The sequence below is a fragment of the Arachis ipaensis genome, chromosome B06 (genome assembly GCF_000816755.2).
Source record: "Arachis ipaensis cultivar K30076 chromosome B06, Araip1.1, whole genome shotgun sequence".
Lineage (NCBI taxonomy): Eukaryota > Viridiplantae > Streptophyta > Magnoliopsida > Fabales > Fabaceae > Arachis > Arachis ipaensis.
In genome coordinates this window covers 144,420-166,780 of record NC_029790.2, presented here as the reverse complement: position 1 = coordinate 166,780, position 22,361 = coordinate 144,420, and the positions used below count along the sequence as shown (strand labels likewise).

The 22,361-nt window shown below is 35.6% G+C and overlaps 2 protein-coding genes and 2 long non-coding RNA genes across 10 annotated transcripts in view; all 4 read right to left on the bottom strand.

The window, feature by feature from the left end:
- LOC107646233 (DEAD-box ATP-dependent RNA helicase 16) overlaps positions 1-12,427 on the bottom strand; it is a 26,500-nt gene extending 14,073 nt beyond the window's left edge. The window contains exons 1-12 of one of the 3 annotated variants that reach the window (XM_021103604.1): positions 11,920-12,426; positions 11,583-11,840; positions 11,183-11,338; positions 10,993-11,082; positions 10,682-10,810; positions 10,236-10,336; positions 9,755-9,869; positions 8,822-8,953; positions 8,352-8,417; positions 7,945-8,118; positions 7,654-7,749; positions 7,331-7,468 (exon numbers count right to left, since the gene is read on the bottom strand). In XM_021103604.1, coding sequence (XP_020959263.1) covers positions 7,331-7,468; positions 7,654-7,749; positions 7,945-8,118; positions 8,352-8,417; positions 8,822-8,953; positions 9,755-9,869; positions 10,236-10,336; positions 10,682-10,810; positions 10,993-11,082; positions 11,183-11,338; positions 11,583-11,762 — 1,377 coding nt within the window. In that variant the 5' untranslated portion in view covers positions 11,763-11,840; positions 11,920-12,426. Of the gene's footprint in view, positions 1-7,330; positions 7,469-7,616; positions 7,750-7,944; positions 8,119-8,351; positions 8,418-8,821; positions 8,954-9,754; positions 9,870-10,235; positions 10,337-10,681; positions 10,811-10,992; positions 11,083-11,182; positions 11,339-11,582; positions 11,841-11,919 lie in introns of those variants that run through there. The other 2 variants (XM_016350432.2, XM_021103605.1) reach the window with 2 other exon arrangements.
- Positions 5,614-6,402, bottom strand: LOC110263069. The gene is made up of 2 exons (XR_002348062.1): positions 6,117-6,402; positions 5,614-5,709 (listed from the first exon to the last, which is right to left on the bottom strand). It is a non-coding gene; the product is annotated as an uncharacterized LOC110263069 (long non-coding RNA).
- LOC107645343 lies at positions 14,283-15,675 on the bottom strand. The gene is made up of 2 exons (XR_001621447.2): positions 15,555-15,675; positions 14,283-14,935 (listed from the first exon to the last, which is right to left on the bottom strand). It is a non-coding gene; the product is annotated as an uncharacterized LOC107645343 (long non-coding RNA).
- On the bottom strand, positions 16,525-22,297 carry LOC107645338 (large proline-rich protein BAG6; the record flags this gene model as incomplete). Of its 5 annotated transcripts, none has more annotated exon segments than XM_021103601.1 (16): positions 16,525-16,986; positions 17,062-17,217; positions 17,413-17,961; positions 18,258-18,485; positions 18,582-18,715; positions 18,794-19,111; positions 19,179-19,299; positions 19,514-19,585; positions 19,667-19,831; positions 20,159-20,310; positions 20,384-20,453; positions 20,559-20,726; positions 21,338-21,418; positions 21,539-21,657; positions 21,783-21,887; positions 22,180-22,297. In XM_021103601.1, coding segments are annotated over 16 exon segments (2,604 nt in total), but the record flags the coding sequence as incomplete, so codon positions are not given.

The following is a 22,361-nucleotide window of genomic DNA, read 5'->3' as shown; positions in this document are numbered from 1 at the left end:
TATTCAATCATTAAATTTAAAAAAAAAATTATATATGTATTTTATAGTACTTTGCATCTTTGTTGGTCTATTATACATCGACCACTTTTTATTTAAATAAGAGTAAATTTTTATCATGGTTTCTGAAATTTACGCGTTTTGATCCTTAAGATATTAATTTTCTTATAGTGGTTTTTAGATATAATTTTAGACTTCATAGTGGTCTTAATATTCATTTTTGGTGATGAGTCCGTTTTCGATATACCAATGTGATCATCTGTTGTCACGCTGAACGCTTTCCAACAGTTTAGTGACATAGTTTAATTCTAATTTATACCCAATTTAGACCCTTACTCAATATATAAGCCTAATTCCTAATTAACACTTATTGTTGTGCATTTCATCTTCTTTTTCAATGATTAATGTTAATGTTCAGAAACTATGATATTTAATTAAGTAAATGAGATTTTCGTTTTAGTGATTAAACAGGTAGAAAAATTAGTTGATGGAGATGTTAATAGCACCATAAGAATGACCAAAAACAATAGAAAACAATGTTTTTATGCTACTTATTTAAGTGATCCTACTATCACATTCTTTTTCTAAAAACAACTTAACTTATCATTTAAATCTCTATAACTCTATGTACCACTTGTTTTTATGCTCATTTTTCTATGCTTGGAATTAAAAATCAGAAAATCTTCTTATAAATTATTAGAAATTAATATTTTGTCTCATCTAAATGTAAACTAATCAAATAGAGCATCTTCAAAAAATTTCAATCTAATTAAATTCTAGAACCATATTGACAAAAAAAAGCAAACAACATCAACCATACTCACAATACAAACATAATAAAGAACCATTATGCATTGCAAAAAATAAAAAATAAAAAAATTATATTCACTAACAACGACAGTAGCAAAACTTCTTATGATGGAAGAGAAGGTGAACGACAAAATGAGAAATTATTCAAATGTCTTTCGGACGCAAAAATTTTAACTCCACCAATAAAATTCTATGACAATGGCATTGATAAAGAGAGGAGAAGGAGAAAGAAGAAGAAAAACAAAAAAGATAGAAGTGAAGAAGACAAGTGAAGTGAAGGTGTTTAATCAAAATCGTTTTATATGTTTAATTTGAGTTGAATGGTGTGTCGTTTTTGCCAAAAATGAGTGCCAAACTAAAACGGCAACGATTTGGTTCACTCCAGCGTGACAAGTCATCACAAGTCAATACCACGACAGATAGCTCATCATTAAAAATATAAATAGGGACTACTATAGTGTCTAAAATTGTATCTAAAAAACCACTATAAAAATAATAAGATCTAGAAAATCAAAATGAATAATTGCGTAAATTTTCGTGACCATTATAAAAATTTTCGCTACCATTTTCCCAAGCTCCCACTCATGATTGGTGCATTTTTACATGGTTCAACATCAACAACACATTGACATTGGGGAGATTTTCCAGACACTATTGAATGCACTGTGCACATGTCTAGTTTGTCCGAGCCAAGTGGCACATATTATGAGCAATAACTCTATTTGCTAATGCTAAATCTGTCTTCTTGAGAGTTCGTAAATGGCAGTGTACTTTGGAATATAACCATAGGCCCACAGGGCATAGGGCAAGGTTCACGTGCCAATTCAAAATGTTGTTCACGGTCTCTCATCTGCTTCCCCATTCCTTTGAACGCTGGGCAGATCTGTAATATATCATTTAAAAGATTGGGACTACCAACTACTAAGAATGTACACCAACCGGATCGGAGTTCTATAGTTTTCATATATGTCACCAACGCTGAGAAAACAATGTTGTAAGCTCATTACTTCAATAACTTACGCGTTATCTCAACTCTCATCAATATATCTTTTTTTCTTTTTTTTGGTATTAATACAACTATATATAACAGATAACATACACAATATTAGGATTTTTCTTATGTAGACATGAATAAATTTGTGATGATGTAAGTATCATGCATATAGCACCCGACAAAAAGTTAAAATTTATTACGATTTAAAATAAATAAATAAATTCTGATAATTTTGATCAGATTAAATAATTTTTATGTTTTAAATATAATTTGATATTTGATATTTTTAATTTACTCTTTTGATTTTATATAAAATTTTGATTTCAACTGCCTTGGCTATTGTAGTATATCTTAATGGGAGATTTTATGGTGCTTACCCAAAAAATTAACATATGTTTTTATGTGTCAATTGTTGAGGATTATTGGAGGCTATTTTTTTTAAATGAAAAAGGAAAAAGAAAGATTAAATTAAAATAATATAATAAAAATTTTGAGAAATAAAATTGTTAAAACATAAATATTTTTTTTTGTATATTTTTAAATATTACACATCTTAGTTTAATATACGTGATACTTATCTGTTTGTTTAGATGTAGATGTATATTTTTTTTTTGCCAAAATATATAAATATCGTTTAACAATTTTTATGAATAACAATTTGCTCTTGTATAAAATAAAAAAAAAAAATCACTCCTCCCACAAATTCGATCGGCCAAACAAAACAAAACCCCCCTTTTCTCCCTCTCCCCCTCCCCCTTTTTCTCTTCCCTACGCTACCTTAGAAAGAAAATCTCCATGTCCATCCTTCGCACTTGAGTGTTGATGAGCGAATATTTTATACGCTTTTTGACATCTTTTTCATATAGTTTTTAGTAGTTTTTGTTTAGTTTTTATTGAGTTTTTATAGGTTTTAGTGTTAAATTCACATTTTTGGACTCTATTATGAGTTTTTGTGATTTTGGGCAATTTCAGGTATTTTTTGGCTGAAATTGAGGAGTTGGAGCAAAAGTCTGATTCAGAGACAGAGAAAACACTGCAAATGCTGTCCAGATTTGAACTACCTACATTTGGAAGAGCTTTTCTGGAGTTACAGAAGTTCAAATGGAGAAATCTCAACGGCTATGGAAAGCTGACTTCTAGAGCTTTCCAGAAATATATAATAGTCCATACTTTGCTTCGGATTAGAAGACCCAAAACTGGCATCCAACGCCAGCTACCTGCCCCCTTCTAGGCGTCCAGCGCCCAAAGAGCAGAGCCCAATGTCCAAAGGCCCAAAGAAGACGTCCCAGTTGGCATTCCATGCCCAAGGAAGCCTAATTACGTGGATCTCATCAAAGCTCATCCCAAACACTTACCAAGTGGGCCCAAGAAGTGGATTTTAGCACTAAATAGACTGTTTTATCCTTACTAGTCATCTGTTTAGTATTTAAAGTGTACTTTACATAATCATTCGACCATATCATACACCATACACATTTTACACTTTGTTTTATTTTTAGTCATAGTTTCTAAACCTCCTAGGTTGAGGGGAGGAGCCCTGCTGAGTCCTATAAATTAATAAAAGTATTACTTTTCTCTTCGATCCGTGTTTGATTGATTCAAAGATGTATATTCGTTCTTCATCAATATGAATGCGTTGAACTGGCATAAGGTTATCATATTCTACATGGGTTCAGAGTGCGTCTTTCATCGGACAATGATGAACCACCAGCTTGAATATACGTCTCTCAGACGGCTAATCCACGATTTCGTTGGGGACTTCTCGAGACATCAGTTCAGCCGATTTACAGGGAGATTAGGGTCTCTGTGGTAGAGGCTAGAATCCTAAGAAGCTTCACCCTCAATCAGAATGGATCCGCACTAAACCTGGGTTTCAGATCTGGAGGAGTATTGGCAGCTGCTCAAACCAGTGTCAATCACATATAGCCTGCCATTGAAGAAATCACTCACAAGCAAGGAGAGCAGTAGTATCAGAGTTAATTCAGAAAGACAAAGCAACTCCAACTCTTAACTCTAATCCTATTACTTAATCCAATTGGTTTTACCCTTTACGAACATTTTTCCTACAACTCTATTCCTATTCTTATAATTAAACATTGTAATTCCATCTTTCAAAAATCAACAACCTTCTGATCTTGCTTGACTAAGACTGGCAAGATAACCATAACTTGCTTCAAACCACAATTCTCGTAAGATCGGCCCTGACTCACTCAGGTATTACGACCCAGTGCACTTGCTGTACGAAGGTGTGGGAATTCGTGCACTAGGTGTCCACTACACAGCATAGCCCAATTAATATCAACCTAGTCTTGTCTCACATCCGATCCAATGCAATTTTCTTTTCTCATTTTGGTTTCTTATTTTTTTAACTTAAATTTATCTTACTAATAAAAAATTACTCACTACGTTAACAAAATAACTCACCAACAAGTTAACAGTAACTCTCAGACAAAACCTACTGCAGTTGCTCCTAGCAAAAGAGACCGACAAATTAGAATTAGTTGAGTACCTTCACGAATCAACATCAGAGGCACACTTTCCGTATTTCTCAATGGACATACTCCTCCATCTCATGAAGATGAAGTTGGTGTCATCATCGTAGCAACCCCCGTAATACAATGCCAATTAATCATTATATAATTTAACTAGATTGATAACAAAAAGACCAACTTAATTTATAGTTATAAAACTCGAGGAATAAACTCAACATATTCAAAGTTTAATAACCTAATTATCGAATAAGAATTCAGATACCAAATTAAAACTTATTTAAGAAAAATCAAGGAAGCCTTTGGCATTGACATCAAAGGCAACGCAAAAAGAGAAAATATTGTCATTCTTGCAATCAGATAGATCTAAGGTTTAACCCCTAGTACCGCTTCTTTCTCTCCCCTACCCCCAATCCCACCCCTCTGGTTCTCATCTCAAAGGGAACCATGGGCTATCTCCTCTAAAACTTGGTTCACTATTTTGTTATTCATTGTTGTCAACACACAAAGCTACAAAAGAATGCGTTAATAAATCAGAATCCATGCTCATTACTAAACTTATTGAAGAGACAATAGAACCAAGAGAGATCATAAGAAGAATTAGGCTAAGAAAATAAGACTTCCACTGTAAGAAAACAAATGAAAGCCTTCATAACAATTCTCATAGAATCGAGAATAAACTGCTCAATAATGGATGAATTAGATCTACTTGGAGACTTAAAAATCCTAAAGTGTACAAGAGAAATATCGAGATAGAAGAAAAACTTGACGTGAATCGACAACCAAAAGTCATCCATCAAAATGCTCATTTGCAATAATGCATCTAAATCCAATGTCAGCTTCTTTGCTGTCTAATAGAAATACGCAAGTTAAAAGTCCTACATAGTTGTTTAGTGTAAAACGCTTAAATAATGCCTTGATGTTTTGTTTTTGGTATAATATTTGCTTCAATGTTGCCTTTTCCTATCAATCAATGAAATGAATCGTCTAAATCAAATCTTTTGGCTTTAAATTGAATTTCACGACAATTACAATACTATTTAGAACCAAAATTACAACAAAATTGTGGAGCCTGCTACAAGACTCTAGAATAAATCAGTCAGTCTTTTTGTGCTTATGTCTACCACCGGTATTGTTGTGGCTTCCACCTTTGTGCGATCTTTTTGATACCTAAAAGGACAGATATTTAAATAAAATATCATATTGGACAAAGAAATCACAACTAAAAAAAAACTCCACACAATTGAAATTTATCCTGAGATCTACCAAGTATTATATTGACTGGTTGTGTTCATTTTCTAATTAACCTGCAAGCCCCAATGATTTGACCAAATTTTCAACTAAGTACATATAGTTTTAAATTTTTTTAAATAAGTCTTAACATTTGCCAAGATCCGGTAATCAAGTCCTTAGAATATTCTAAGGTAGCGTTTGATGAAGAGACAGAGACGGAAAGACTACGGAAAGACTGAGACTGAAAGACAGAGACTAAGAGACAAAGATTGAAATAAATCTCAGTATTCTGTTTGGTACAAAATGGGAGACAGGAATTGAAACAAGAATGAAACTCTAATTTAATTTGCACAAAGGGTAAAATTGAAATTAATTAATTGAAATGAGAGTATTTTAGGTATAAAATGTTATTAAAGTTTCAGCCTTCATTTCTAAAAATTTTAGTCCTCCGTGTCCCTACTTTTTTGAGGTACTGAAATATTAAAATTTTGGAGATAGAGACAGAAATTTTAGTACCAGTCTCTAAACCAACAAACACGATACTGAATCTCAGTCTCTCAATCTTTGTCTCAGTACCTCAAAACAAACGCTACCTAACATTACAAAATCTTTCCAAATTTTATATAATTACTAATACGTCCCCATCCAATAGTGTCGGCTCAAGGCTCAAGCATATTAAAATTTATTCACCCCAAACAAAACTGTCGTTGCACCAAACACTACAAAAATTTATCTTTAAAGCGTCTTCCTCTGTTTTTTATTTTTTCTTTTTTTCCCCTGTTGTTTCTCCCTCCTCTCCCCATTGCACTCTCTCCCACTGTCCGAGATAGAAATGAACACAAATTAGGAAAGAGGTAAGATCCATGGGAGGTAAAGTTATCATACCGCAGCAGAGATAGCCTTCAGAGGGTCTCCACCTGTTTTTGGTTTTTTCTTGAATCCCTTGCGACGATTATTATTTCCCATTGCATCACTTGCAAGCTTGACCATTTTCCTTGCCTCCTGGGTGGTCTTGTCTAATAGGTAGTTGGGCACATCACGCAGGTGCGAAGGAGGTGCATTCTTGCTTAAAACTTTGTCATGTTTCAACAGATCTGCTCAACCCCAAATACAATTTGAAACCTTAATATTTAACTTCTTCAGATATAAATGTAAAACTGCCCATCACAAGCACAAGAAAACCAATTAGTTTCATTACCTAAGTCTCTTGGATTACTTTCAAAGTGGGCCTTCAACCTAAATCAGAAAATGTCCTGCATTATTATGATAAACATATTATCTAAAAAAGCAACTATGATTTCCAAATATAATTAGGAATGCCATGCATATACACTTAAAATCAGAGAAAAGAACAGGAAGATTTTTTTTCTAAATCTTTCTAATGCCATGAATATACCATGACATGCATATACACTAAATCTTCAAGTAAAAGAAAAATAGAAATGGCGGAAAGACACACCGGGCTTGTCAATCAATATTCTCAAGCACACAACGATTTTTCTAAATTTAGTCACAAACTCTACCAGGAAGGGGAACCTTGGAACAACAATTATTGGGAGCAGTCCCTGATGTCTTTAGGTGCAGCCATTCTCTGGAACGTGGACTGGGCTGCCCTTTTTCTTAAAGTCACAAACTATGTAACAAATTAAATAAGTAATTCCATCTTTAAACTATATTTTAAATCAAAATGTAGTAGAAAATATATCATGTCACTCAAAGACTAACTACTTGAAGCATTAATGAATTGCTATGGTTGTTTACAAGTTTTTTCTTCAAGAGTAAAGGAAAATAGGAAATGATAAATCACCTCAGCCCTATACCGCAAAGATTCAACTGCATTCTTGGTGAGGAAAGGAAACTCCACAATTGTGTTTGAGCCCTTGTTTTCATCATCACCAACAAAAGCTTTTACTTCTTCCAATGTTTCCATCTCATCTGTTGAAACCTATGAAGAAACAAAGGCATACAGATAAATTAGCCAGGAATGCATAGCTGGTGCACCTTTAATCTTTCTAGTATACCCAGTGGACCAGGACACGAGACGAACAAACAAATCTAATCTGATAAGGATATACGCCTTCGAATTCACTCACTGGAAAAAAGCAGGCTTTATTTGTCGGATAAGCTCACCAGAGAAATAGAAGCACCAGAACTATATGCTCTTCCTGTACGTCCAATTCGATGTACATATCCTGCAACACTTCGAGGCATATCAAAGTTTATAACCTGTCCATCAAGAAGGAGGGAAAAAATTAACTAATTGTTCAGTATACAGAGCATTTTCCCCATGGAATGCAGACATAATCACAAGATTAAATTTACAATTGTGTAACTCTTTCTAAAATGGCATAGCAGAGCAACAATGTCAAACATGTAATAGATAGCTGCATGACAAATACACAGAAGGGAGGAGTTGATTACCGTGAATACATTTTTGAAATCAATTCCCCTTACTACTCCAAATTCAGAATCGAGTTTAAGTTTATGTTTCCTAGACTTTCGTGATCCTTTGCCTTCTTTAGGTGCTTCATCCTTCTCCTTCGACTGACTGACATCAGTTGCAATAAGATAATCAAACAGACCAGCATTGAACTCCTGATAAATTCAGATATATCAAAATCATGAGAAACAATATAAACCCACAAATAATAATAAAATCCACATCTTAAGAAAACATATATTTATTAAGTTCTAATTCTTCACTTGGAAGAAAAAGCCATAGTGCTATGTTAAGTGCCAAAAGCCATATGCACATATCAGCAATCATTTAAAAATATAAAATAAAATAAACAGAAAAAGGAGGAAGTAAACTGGATAATATTGCATACCTCAATAATATGGAGTCGGGAATTCTGTGGCAACTCAGCATTTAAAACAGCAGACTTAATCCCAAACTAGAAAAAACATGGGAAAAATTAGATAGAGGAAGCAATGATGACAACAAAATAATCCCAACTCAAGTCTAAATGTTTAGGGTTTAGACCATGAGCATTGGTGCAGAGGAATTTTTTAATGAGGTCGAGAAGCGAGATAGAACCCTAACAGTTACAAACTCCATCAAGATACTACAGGTTGATTTAAAATTTAATCCAAAACATTTTGATAAAAAATGAAAGAAGGAATAAGTGAGATAAAAATTTTATTCATTATCAATCATACTGACACTGTACAAAAGTCAATGCAAGTCTAATACAATATTATGTATATGTACTAACATTCGTGTATGACATGCATGATGTAACTAACATAAAATTAGTTGGATTCAATTCATTGAATGCATAAGAACAACTGTGTATACCTTTTCTAGGAACAATTTCAATCTGAAACTCATGTCTATGTCATTAGTGAATATCAGAACTTTTTTTTGCACTAACTCCAACTTCAAAACAGCAAGGGTGTAGAGCAATTTATCATTGGCAGGGCACGAGATCTGAGAAAAAGATATTTGATGAAAAATGTTAAAGGATTATTAACTCCAAAGTAATAATATTGAATCAGGAATCACCTCCAGAAAGGAAAACATAATGTAAAAATATATTTAAGCACCTCCACGGAGGTGACATGTAAGATAATTAAAAAAAATGATAACAAGCTGTTACATACCTTGGAGAGAGAGAGAATGCTGAGTCAGCAGCAAAGGCAGCCAAAAAGGAAAGAAAATAATTCCTTTACCTTATCATTATTCTAGAAGAAGCAATAAAGAAAAAGGAGGAATAATAGGGTAGGAGAAATGTGTAATCATAAGTGACAATAATTGATGATTGGATTAGTCAGATGAGAGAATCAGGGAGGCGTAATCGTAGGAGTTGAATGCTAATTATGATACTTAATTTGAGGGAAGGCAATAAAAGGTGGAGCTGATTAGGTGAGAGGTAGGAAAAGATTTGGAAAGGCCTAGGCTAGGAGAGAAGAGGACTCTCGAAATTCCTCTGTTATCTTTTACGTTTCTATTATATTTCTGTATTTCCATTAAAATAAATACCAGTGTAACACAAGCCTAACATTTTTCCCAAGTGCGAATGGATCAAATTACGATTTTATTTTCAAGGACTAAAACTCTTCTCACCCCAAATCAAATAAATATATAAACATAAAAGATCATCCCCATTTCTAGAGTGTACACAGATGTGAGTGAATATGTGATGCAATATTGTTGCAGATGCACAAAAGAATTAACATAATCCCAACTACTTCATAATACCAAAGATATGAGAAGAAAGTAATGTCTCACCCAGAACTGCTGAACATTTTTTGGGATGACGTCATCCTTATTATTTCCCACTTCAGGCAAAGTCAAAATGAATGGATTGTGTAGAATCAACTTCTTTAGTTTGTCAACATCAGTACTGCATGAGTCAATAGTACGTCTCAAACAAATCAATATAATTGAATAGAACTTAAACCATAGACATATGCAATGTAAGATCAGTCCTAGAATAAAGTCATGGAATGATCAATGATCTTAAACAACAAAACACTTGCCAACAAAATTTTATTGAGCCAATTTTTCTATAGTAATCAAGGTGTTTACAAAAGTGCAAGAATTTAACTACCTGTTTTCAGTCACCTATTATCTAATATAATGAAACAAGATTCAAGCACAACAAAAACAGAATTGAAGAATGAGAGATGTACATGCTCATGATAATTAAATAATTGAGCAAAACATACATGACAAGTGGCAGAAACACTGATGATGCAAAATAACACACCTTGATGTTGCGGACATAAGAAGACACTGGCAACTTCTGGGTAAATGAGGCGTAAAAGATTTTATATCATTTTCATATCCATATGATAACAGAAGATCTGCCTGGAAGCACAAGAATTGAGAATATCATTCAATAGATGCAAAAATGAGTAGCACAATCAAGGGTTATTCATCTTTAACTTGGATTAGAATGATATTTCCAGTATTTGGAAATTGAAAGTTGATAAGAACCATGGAAACCAAAAAAAAAATGTATAGTCATCTAATCAAGTTATTCTTGTCAACACATAGCAGGTCAGATTTTGCAAAATGCAATCGAAGTCCAGTGTGAACATAAAGTACTCAATATAAAGAAAGAAACCGACAGCTGTCCTAGAAAATGTTCAACTAAGAATAAAATGTAGACAACTAGATACTATACAAACAATATGCTACATCTGATTTCACCTCATCAAGAATTAGAGTTTCAAGCGTAGCATTAATGGAAGCTGGTTGAAGTACACCATCAAACAAGCACTTTGCTAGGCAAGCAGGTGTGGATATCAAAATATCAGGAGGTCCAGTCAGAGCTGCACGCTGCAAACCCAATGCAGAACAAAGATAGCAATAAGATTTACGCAGCATGCACTACGAACTAACAATTACAAACAAAATAATAAAATTTCCACACATCATGGCATCACATACAAATATAAATTGGCTCCGAAAACTAGTGATAATGAAGAAACAATAACAAAAAAGAAGGCATGGTAACTAACCAGATCAGAAGCTTGCATATTGCTATTCAATTGGGCGACTTTCAGTTGAACTCGGCATAACTCAATGAGTGACACAACCTCTGCGTAGACCTGAAATCACAATCCAATTGAAACATATTAGCAAAGTAGAACGAAAGAGGAAAACACACACATAAAGAGAACATCTTTAACAAAGCTAAAGAAAACCAACCTGTTGACACAGCTCGCGAGTCGGAACAAGAACAAAAGCATTGGGTGCCTGCTTCTTGCGATCAACATTAGCGAATAGTTTCTGTAGCATGGGGAGAAGGTAAGCAAACGTCTTCCCAGAACCTGTCTTCGCACGAGCAACCACATCCTTACCTTCCTAAAAAAACAAATGAACTAGTGAGCTTCCCTAATTGGAGACCCTACATTGCAGAATGCACAGAATCTCGTAAAACCTAACCAACTTCTAACTAACTTAACCAACCAACCAACCAGCTATATCGGAACTCGGCAAAACAGAAAGTCGTTGCCACTGACAATAATATCTAATCTTGTAACTAATAACTCACTAACTAACTAACTGGCTAACTAACAATTAGAAGTAAGGGGGGCTAGAGAGTGACCAGAATGAGTGGAATAGCGACTCTCTGAATTGGTGTGGGCTTGTCGATTCCTTTCTTGAGCAAGGCACGAATGAGACGAGCGTCCACACCGAGCTCCTCGAAGCTCTTATCGTCGCTTGCGTCTTCTTCATATCGCTGCACCGTTTCTTTCAATACGTTTTCGGTTGTTGTCGCCGCCATCACAAACACCACAATTCGGGAATGCAGGTTGCACTAATGGCAGTACCCTAGCCTTATAGTCGACGGCGAACCTTTATACTAATAAGTAACAATAAGGCATAGTTATTACTAATGAGAAAGAAAGTCAACTACAAATAAAAATAGAAAATCATAATACCCGCCAGCAGAACAAATGCCAAGAGCAAGAAGATCTTCCAATGTTGTTGGTAGCACAGATGTTAGGAGTGAAGCAGATAAACCAGCCACACCCTCCCGCGACCTCCACCCCTTCTTTCCCCTTCGCAGCGCGACGCGACGGCAGAGGAGAGTGGAGCATATGCGACGCGACGGCAGAAACGAGCTGCGACGACGCTGAAACAGCAGGGACGACGGTTGAACCAGATTCGACGGCGGCGGTGACACAGCTTGAAGAGGAGAGTGATGGAGGCTAGGGTTTGAGAAAGACCAGCGAGGCAGCGAATGACGGCGAGCTCAAGGAAGACGCACCGATTTTCGAATGAGGGAGAAGCACGGACGGTCGGACGAAAATACGGTGGTGCTTGAGAGCAACGAACGGCGGCGCTGAGCCCTGTGGCGGTGGGGGACTTGTAATCTAGGGTTGTGTTTTGGGAGAAAGATTGAAGAATGGCTCGAGGGGTTGTGCTAAGGAGACATGGCCATTCCATTGATGCTAACAGAACGGAAAACGACGCCGTTTTTCAAAATCGGTCGGGTTCTGATTCGGTCCGATCGATCGATTCTCGGCCGATTCAACGGTTTAAAAACGATTTTGTTTTTAACGGTTTTTTATGTTAAACCAAACCGTAAAAATTACCGATTCGCAGTTAAACTGATCGGACCAGCCGATCGGTACTACACACTAATATCAAATTTTGTTTATTATTTTTATCATTCCGTCACTTAAATAATTTTTTCGATAGTATTGACCGTTAGGTGGCATCATATTGACTATGGATTATAATAGCTCTGTATATTGTATTGTGTGACCTGAATTTAACAAACAATAACAAAAAATTATGATATTAAAGTAAAATTCTCTCTCTAAATCTTCTTTGTGTTTCTAATATTTGAAATTTGTAAACTTTAACATACTAAAATGTCACAATCTCAACAAAGGAATAACATATTTTATGTTTGTGCAAGTGGTTGTGGTGGCTCTTCTTCTGCGTCGAAAAATAAGAAGAAGAAATTCAGCTACAACAACGACAAGTATCTGACTATCTGCATATACTTGACGCAGTAGTACTTGAGTCTGTTATAGAGTGAAACACAATAAGATTGTTTGACGCAGTAATACTTGAGTCTGCTATAAAATGAAACACAATAAGATTGTTTTTTTGTTGTTTGTTATGGGACGTATGTGATTTCTCATTCTATTTATGATAATAAATACTATACAACTTATGTGAAATGGTTGAAATTACCCTCGAATTTATGAATGTAAAAAGTTAAATTGAGGTGTAATTATTTCGTTTAGGCTGATAAAGTTATTGATGTTAAAAAAATTGGAAAATTTAGGAACAGAGTAAAAAAAGTAAATAAAAATCGGTAAAAAAAAACAAATAGAAGATCGATGAAAAGATGAAGAAGATGTTGTAAACAATTAATGAAAATAAACAAGAATTGCATAGAGCTACCATGGCAAATAAAATACTACCTAATAGCCACTATTACCAAAAAAATTATTTAGATGACGAAAGGGTAAAAATTACCAACAAAATTTGATATTAGTGTATACACATCATTCATTAAAAAAATTAAAATATACATCTAACAACCGTGTAAAAATTCATATGTTCTTTTGTCAATTTTTAGAATTTGTTTTTTAAAAAGCTATTAACATTATATTAATTAATGGCTATATAAAGCTTTAAAACAACGGTGGTAGTACTATAATCTTTGCTCTTTCCTTTTCCAACAACGGATTCGGTGTCTCATTGAATACTATGCCTTCTTGCTATCCTTTATGTTTCAACAAACTTAATGTAATTACGTTGGACAATAAATGTTGCAAAGGGTAGGGGGAAGAAAAGAAGACAAAGCTCTTCACAAAGTAATAAAAAAAACAGAGCCATCAGTTGCTTAAAGTTTGAGAAAATTAAATTAGAACGGTGTATCCGTTTCAAAAATGTGCAAAATATATATTAAATCTGAATCCCTTTAACTGCAGCTAAGCAGTAAAGTGTAATGAGATTAAATAATTGTCTTTTCGTCTCCATCGGTCCATCCCTTGAGATAAATCTACAATAATTCGCGTAGCTTGCAAGTTGTACAAGAGAATTTCCTTTCCAAAATCAAACGATTTGGTCTCATTTGCATGTGGCATTAGTTTATATGATTGAAGGCTTGAATACCCATTACACATTTTATAATGGGATGGACCAGCATATGATTTAGGTAGATTTACAGGATATATATCGTAGGAACCTTCCTGGTGTCAATCCAGTGCAGTCAGTGACCATATAATATACGTGTCCAATTTTAACTGACCCATGCAAAAAGTCAACAACATCATCAATCTAAAATTAATAATCATCGCAAGCATTCACTAGTACGCGTGGCACACCAGACAAGATCCAGGTTGATTAAAAGAAAAGCAAAACTATATATAGAACAGAGACGACGACGAATAAAACTACAACACGTCAACTGGGAACCATATATTATAGAATCACACTCTTAAAATCCAGATGGAAGGGATGACCTTAAGAAGAGGATAAGCCAAAGAATATAATTGTTTAATTGTTTCACTACACTAGACATTAACCGTTGTAATTATCATAACCGCATTCGTTTTTGATTCATAAGAACTAAACAAGATCGGAAATCCCTGCGAAAATTAAACTCACAGTGAAGAGAGGGCAGTATTCAATGTTGTTGTTGTGGTCGGAAAAAGAGAGTGGAGAGAAGCTTCGCGAAGGAGGGCACGCTTGATGCTTTTGATGCGGCGCGTGAGGGATACTTGCGTGTGTCTGAGGGCAGTGGTTTCCTTTTGAAGCTGCCGGATTCGGTACTTGTGATCCAAACACCTCACGCTCAGACCAAGGATTGCGGTCATCGCCAACATCTGGACCAAGCTCTCCTTTTCCTTCATCGCGTTCCCCATCAGCCCCATTCGATCCTTTGCTCTTTTTTCTTTCCACCTCACTAGATCACCTAATATTCTTCTCTACCTGAATTTTTTTTTTTGTCTAAACATTTAAAGAAACAAAGCAAATTATTTTCTATATCCGATTACAACACAAGATTCGGACCAAATAATATTATTAGAGTTACTATATTAGAGTTACTTTTGGCACCATATTTATTCATTTAATTCGCAACTCTATTTGCTTCCCAAAACACCCACTCAACATAAACAAGGCAAAGACGAGATAAAAGCTCCTCAATCTTATGAACTAAATCTGTTTGGGTAGAATGTCAAGGCAATTCGTTTTGCATATAAACTGCAATTCCAAACTAAAACCAACTTCCTTCAAACAACAAATAATTTATATCTAATGATAGACTAAGAGAGAATGCTTCCAAAGCAGTCCGAGATTCAATCTCCTTAAGAATCTCTAATAATACACACAAAGTCTGCTAAATTTGAATTTAAATATAAATTTGCATCACAATTAACTTTAAAATTGTTGTCTGCCGATGGTTTTTAACACAGCAATTTTAAAGAGATCTAAGGCATTATTTCGATTCCTATACACCTATAAATTCCGACTAAGACAACAACTTATAGTCTGTCCAAGGATTGTCATTATTAAATATGTCCAAGGGTTGGTGGTGCTACTTCTCTACTTGATTTAACAATATCTTATTCCTCTTGCTATCCTCCTCCTTACATTTGAATTTTCAATTTTGGTCTTTTAATTTTACTTCCCTGTACCTATTTATACTTATAACGGTCAGCTGTCAAGTAGTCAAAGATAAAAAAGAAATGAAACTTGATTACTACATTAAAGAAGAAGAATGCCAGATGAAAATTAAAATAAAAAAGTTTAGGTGACTAGCACTCTTATTAAAATTTGACTATCATTTAACCAGTAAAAGAAAAATGAATAATTCCACACCATTAGATGTAATCTTCTATCATTAAAAATATTATTAATGACTAATTGATGACTATAAATTACAAAACTTACTGGCTCTTTAGCATTCTTCAATTAAAATTTATTATTTTTTGTCATAAGTCATTCATAGTTAAAAATATAGACAAAAATATATTGTTAGATTACTAAAATAAAAAATATTAGATTGATTACTAAAAAAGATAACCACAAACAATAAATTCTGATAATTCTCTAACAATTCTCTTTAAAGAATCATAGGAAGTGATTTCTTTACATTAGTGATTTCTTTTCATGTAATGTTACGATGTCATTTTGACATGCCTTCAACGCAAGTGTTAGGCAACTAATATGATGCTTGTTTTGAATATTCTTGGAAGCCTTGTTTATTACCAACTAATTACGTTTTACATCTCAAGTCGAGGGTATAGACTATGGAGTTGCAAAATCATTCTAGGTGATTCTCGAGAGTTAACACGCCAGTTACGTGCTATGTATATGCTACTTACGGTGGCGGTGTTATTACTTAGTACTTCAGCTCCTCTGAAGTCAACCAAACGTGTACCCAGCCCAATTCAGGGGCAAGATCAGTAATCCCACATTACAATTTACAGAAATGGTGACGATTGATTGCACCTGCACCATCAGATCACCTATCATATCGTCCACATCAATGGTCAAATACTAAAGACCCTCAATAGTTGTAACGAAATCAGATCACTAAAATCCGCAAGGACGCAACATGTACAGATACTATTTTTGATGAATTCTTCTTGTGTCTGAATTTAGCCCAAAAGTTGATAAAAGTATTAAACCATTTCAAGTGGGGCTATCTCCATCCAAGGGGGAAAAAAAATAAGTGGGGCTATCCAACGCCTCATTGTTATAAGTTATAACCAAGGCGTGTGGGGAAAATTAAAATTTCACACATCCATCTGGATGTCTGTCAGAATGATCCAGACCAATTAGTCACAATTACCCAAACTTTCTAGAAACTAGAAAGACACCTAGGATGGCCACACGAAATAGAGGCAATGAAGCAGAAAATACATATCCACAAAAGCTGCAATTACGACTTGTCCTGCTCAGAATGTCCATTTAGCCGCTGTCTCACATCATATCGCAACGTCTCCAAATATTCCTGCGCAATCAAGTGTGTCCAACTTTTAAGAGTTCATATGCACAAGACCTGTATGCAAAAGCTTAAAAGCAGAAGCACAACACCAAAGAATACTTACGCTGGCAAGACTCTCATTACTGCATAACTCATCCAGAATATCATCGGTAACATTTACACCCCCAGATACCAGGACGGCATTTTCAGCTACAGCACGGAAAACATCTGTTGGTGGGCTCAAGTGATCAATCCTATCCACCACTTCTTGAAGGTTGAGCTGGAATACATAGGAGATAAATATACATTTGTAACTACTACTATTGCAATATTATGGTTGAGAGCAAACCAAAAGAAGCTGAAGATACGATTATCTAAACCAAAGCAAGTAACTAGAAGCTAATCTTATTTTCTCAATAGCCCAGATAAATTACAAAACATGGATGTGCAGTAATACAGGAATATGCGTACAGACCTGTAAAGTTGTATTATCGGAGTTTTCAGGTTCTACAGCAGAGAATAGTGGAGGAGGAGTATCCCCACCAGGCGCTCGGGATACAATAGGCATCAGCTGTTGAAGAATCGTTGAAAAATCAATGCCACCCCCTTGCCCCCTTTCCATCCCGGCAAACATATTTCCCATATCCTGACTGCCAACCTGTTGGACAATTTGATTGACTGTGTTCATCATCTGTGGGCTCTGCGTGAACTGCTGCAACATATTCCTCAAGCCATTAGGTGAGTCAACCCCAGTTTGCTGTGAAACCCCTTCAAGCAAACCATTCAAAGCAGGGCTATGCAAAACCTGAGACATCAAACCAGCCATATCAATCTGCCTATTACTAGAGGGTAGCGGCTGCTGGGATGGTCTATTAGGATTTCTTGCATTCACAGAAGAGCCATGACTTGGAAGAGCTTGTAATGTGTGTTGACCCTCTGTTCCAGTTTGGTGACTTTGGTTGACAGAAGAACCGGATGATACATCAGCGCCTTTACTTACAGGAGGTTGAAGTCGCGTCCGCCTCTGTTTTCACAAATAAATTTGTCTATAAATAATTTTAAACAAAATGTTGAAGAATACCTCCTGATGTATTACTGGGATTCACTGCTCAAATTCAGACTCATCTCTCAAATTACATTTTCTAAAATATATGAATAAAATTTTCGAAGGGACAGCAGAGAAGAAACTACAGCAGCCTTTTAAATGATATGGAAATACCATTCCAACATCAAGGCGAACAAATACATTTCACAGAGCATGCCACATCAATGGGGAAATTTAAGGCATCTTAGTCAGAAAAAAATCACAAATAAGCTTACCTTACGCTCCAAGCCACCCATGCCCAATCCAAGAGGAGCAGCTCTGGCAGGTTCAGCTACACCCTGTTTCGCACTTGCAGATGGAGCATCCTTTACTTGTTCTGATTTCACTGTTGTTTCTCCACCAGAAGAGCTTTGTAAACCTTGACCGGAAGAACTTGAAGGGTAATTGTCAACTGAAACAACTCTCTCATCATTATCACAGGTTTGCACTGCCTCAGTTTGGAGCTGGTTGTGATTGAGGTTAAATATTAGTCAATTAAAATTTTTATGGGGAATAGATATATAATTAGGTATGGGTAGAAGTACTACAGCTCCACTTACAGAGCCACAGCCAACTGAGGATGCAGTTGCAGTTCTGAAGCCATTCATCCCGGTGGTATCTGCCTGCTCATCTCTCTGGGAAGACCTTGATTCAGAACCAGAAGACAAGTCTCGGCCAGTTGATGCCATCTGACCTGTTTAGATGCAAAAACAGTTTAAAAACTTGAATGCTAGCGGAAGTTACATATTTTGCACAAGAAATTGACAAGCACCTGATGGAGCTGTGTTATCTCCTTGTATATTACGAACTAAGTTCCTAAAGAAATTCGCTTCATTTGCAGCAGATGACCATGGAGTTGAATTAGGTGGTGGCTGTGAAGTAGAAACACCTAACCCAGTCTGTGTGCCACTGGCAACTCCAACACCAGGAGGGTGAGATGGGAAGGCTGCCGACATGAAATTTCTAACGGGCAACGCACGTGCAGAACCTGAATCCCCAGGGCCAGGCTCATTACGGTTTTCATTTCTTGTCCCTTCTCCATTATTTGTCCTAGAACTAATTGCTGAAACAATGGGAGCAAGAGCAGTACCTGGTACAAAGAAGAGTTATTAAAGGTTTGAACGATTCAAAGAAAACCCAGAACTAGTTATATGTACCAGCATGTATATGAATGTTCACATTCCGCGGAGCACTTCCAATACCAATGGCACCAAATGCTGGAGGAGTTGAAGAAGGAATAGGACCACCAAATAGTGAGTTTGTCTGAAGAGGAAAGGGCTGAAAATAGCACATCAGTAACATCAGAAACTACAATGTAAACACTATCCAACCTGTCCAAAAGACTGGAGAAAATGTTAAACAAGGACATAAGCAAAATTCCAGTTTCCCGTTTGAATTAATTAATTGCATTTTGAAGAAGCATCACCTAATGCTGAAATAATTGGTCTGGAAGCACCATTAAAAAACATTATAGATTTAAAAAATGTCAAACCTGAACCATTACAGGATTTGGCCCTGATGGAGAAATATAAACTGCAGGTCCAGCATTTACAGCAGATTCTGCCTGAAAATTGAATATTAACCTGAAGGATCTGTTGACACAATAAACTAAACCAAATCCCTTAAGCAAAGGATGAAAACATACAGGAGACTGTCCCATGCGCAGGGTTAAGATTGTTCGGCCAAGCTCAAGTAAAAGTGTGCCCAAATGCTGCATAGCAAGTCCTAATTGTGCTGACTCTGACTGTATTTGATCCCTTATACTTAAATCAGACGAAGTTCCCTCTCGCTCCAACCGTCCAGCAATATGCTAGAGTCCCAAATTATAGATAAAACATTCAGATAGGATACATGATAAGGATGGAAAGGTTAATAAACATAATGATCCTACATTTAAATATGAACTTCATCGCGATAACAATATCTCTGTGTTTCTCAGAAGTAACTTAAGACTCGTATTATGTTTAGTATCTATGCTTCATTGCGCGAACATATGTGATCACTGATCAGAGATGGACAATAAGGAAAGAGGAAATTGGAAGTTTTATATAACAAGAGACTAAGTAATAAATGCATCCCCCGAATAAATCATTAAAAGGGTAAGTATGAATATTTGTAAAAGGGAAGCCTTAATTACAGATATCGCAGCAACAGCTTGATGACTAAGCAACTGTTCTGTACGATGCAAGATGGTGCTTAATGCTTCAACTGTCGGCAACCCTTGTGCATTGGTAGGCAATTCAACCCGTTGATCTCCAGCATTAGTTGAAGATAAATTTGACTGATAACCTGCATAAATAAATCTATATAACTCCATTTCCTTTTCATTTACATTAAAAAAATCAAGTGTCAGTGTCATCACCATTTAGCAATAGTGTCTGTTCCATGCGATTTATAAATTCAGAGAGTGTGTTCAATGAATCAGGAATTGGCTGAAATGTAAAAGAAAATGAATGAGGAAAATTGTTAATTGTAGTCAACAATGCATTAAATTTCAAGATTTGGAGAGTAATGCATAAATGTTACTATGTTCATACAGCATTGAGAGAAGGGATTGGTATGGCCCCAGAAGCCACAGGAATTTGAACAACATGAGGCAGAGATTGGAATGCCTGACCAGGAAATGTCTGGCCAGACTGTGCTTGATTTCCAGATGCATTTTGATTCCCAGAATTCACGCCCGCAGCTTCATTCCCTAGCGGAGCCTGTACAGATAGATTGAGCTCTAGTTTAAATACATACCTACTTGGCTACTTGGTTCAATGGACATATATTGCACAATGCATGCAGCAAAACAACATACACAAACATCAAAGCACAAGCCTGTGATCCGCATCAAATCTCTTTGACAATTCGTAGCAAACAAGTAGTATCATGAGGAAAAGTACACATTTTAGCCCTCCAAAAAATTGGGGAAAATAAAGTCTCCAAAATTAGATAAAAACTCAAGATACTTGATATTTAAAAATATTGGGAAGGATATATATATATATATATATGAAGGTTTTATGCACTAAGGAATACAAGCCACCTGAAGCAGGTAATAAGCAAGTAAATGTCTCACGTTTTACTTATTAGAAATGGTAATGGATGTCAAAAGGATGGGACTAAACAACAATATTTAGGAATGTTGCAAGAAAAATCACAAGAAACTTACTTAAAAACCTATTAACCTAGGCAACAGATAGGCTATGGACTTGATCAAAGTCAATTTTGGATTAAAAAAAGTTGGAAATGTGTAGTACAAAAAAAATATATATCAAAATGATGCAAATACAAGGGATAAAGAGCTTTTCAAACAAAACGCGATACTAACTGTAGCAGGTTGGGTAGCATTGGGAGGACTACTTGTGTTCTGACCACCAATTCCAATAGAATTCAAAACTGCCCCAATAACCTGAAAACATGGCACAGCTATATTTCTTTGGTAATAGCAAAAGTACTTTTTGGAAAACTTAACAGAATAAACAATGAATATGAGCTACTAAGATATAGATGCTAATTACAAAAGACACACCCGTGTAAGGTCAGGAACAATGCCTTCCCCTTGGTCCCCCACATTAAAAGTTCCAAGAACAACACTGTGTGAAATTTGTCCAACACGGTTACGAGGAGGCACGGAGGCTGCATCATTTCCTTCCAAATAAGAAGATTTATCACTAGTACAGTACAATACAACAAAGCATTGATGTAATTAAATCTGACAGAAACCTAGTGGAGGGGAGAAAAAACTTCAACATGAATGCATCCTTAAGTTATACCTGCATTACCATTAGCACCAGCTGGCTCAGCAGTACTATTACCAGAAGCCTGTGACTGATTTGGTTGCCTTTCAACTAGATGCAAGGTATGCCCATTCTCGATATCTTCAATGGTTAAGGATTATGGTATAAAACAAATAGATAAGCACCACAATTTTCAAACACAAACTCATTTCCTCATTTGATTCAAGCTATATCATTTCCATCTGCCTTAAAATCAAATCCATTCTTTTTCAAAAGCCAGACTGATAGCAATGTTGAATAATGAGAAGACACTAGCCATACCTATTGTGCTTTGCTTACAAAAAGATAAACAAATTATTCAACAACTACGAAAACATCCAGTCGACCATAAATTATTCTAACTAAAAACAACGAGTCACAATTGGAAGGATACGATACTCAGATAGCACATGCTCGTCCTTTAAGACTTTTCCTCTAAAAATCAGCCGTTGCTGACCAACTGGAAGACCAATTTCATTTGCAATTTTCTCCTTTAACAACGAAACAGGCATCTGAAACCATTTTTAAGACCAATCTAGTATTATAATCTGATGGTCTAATATACGAGCAGAAAAT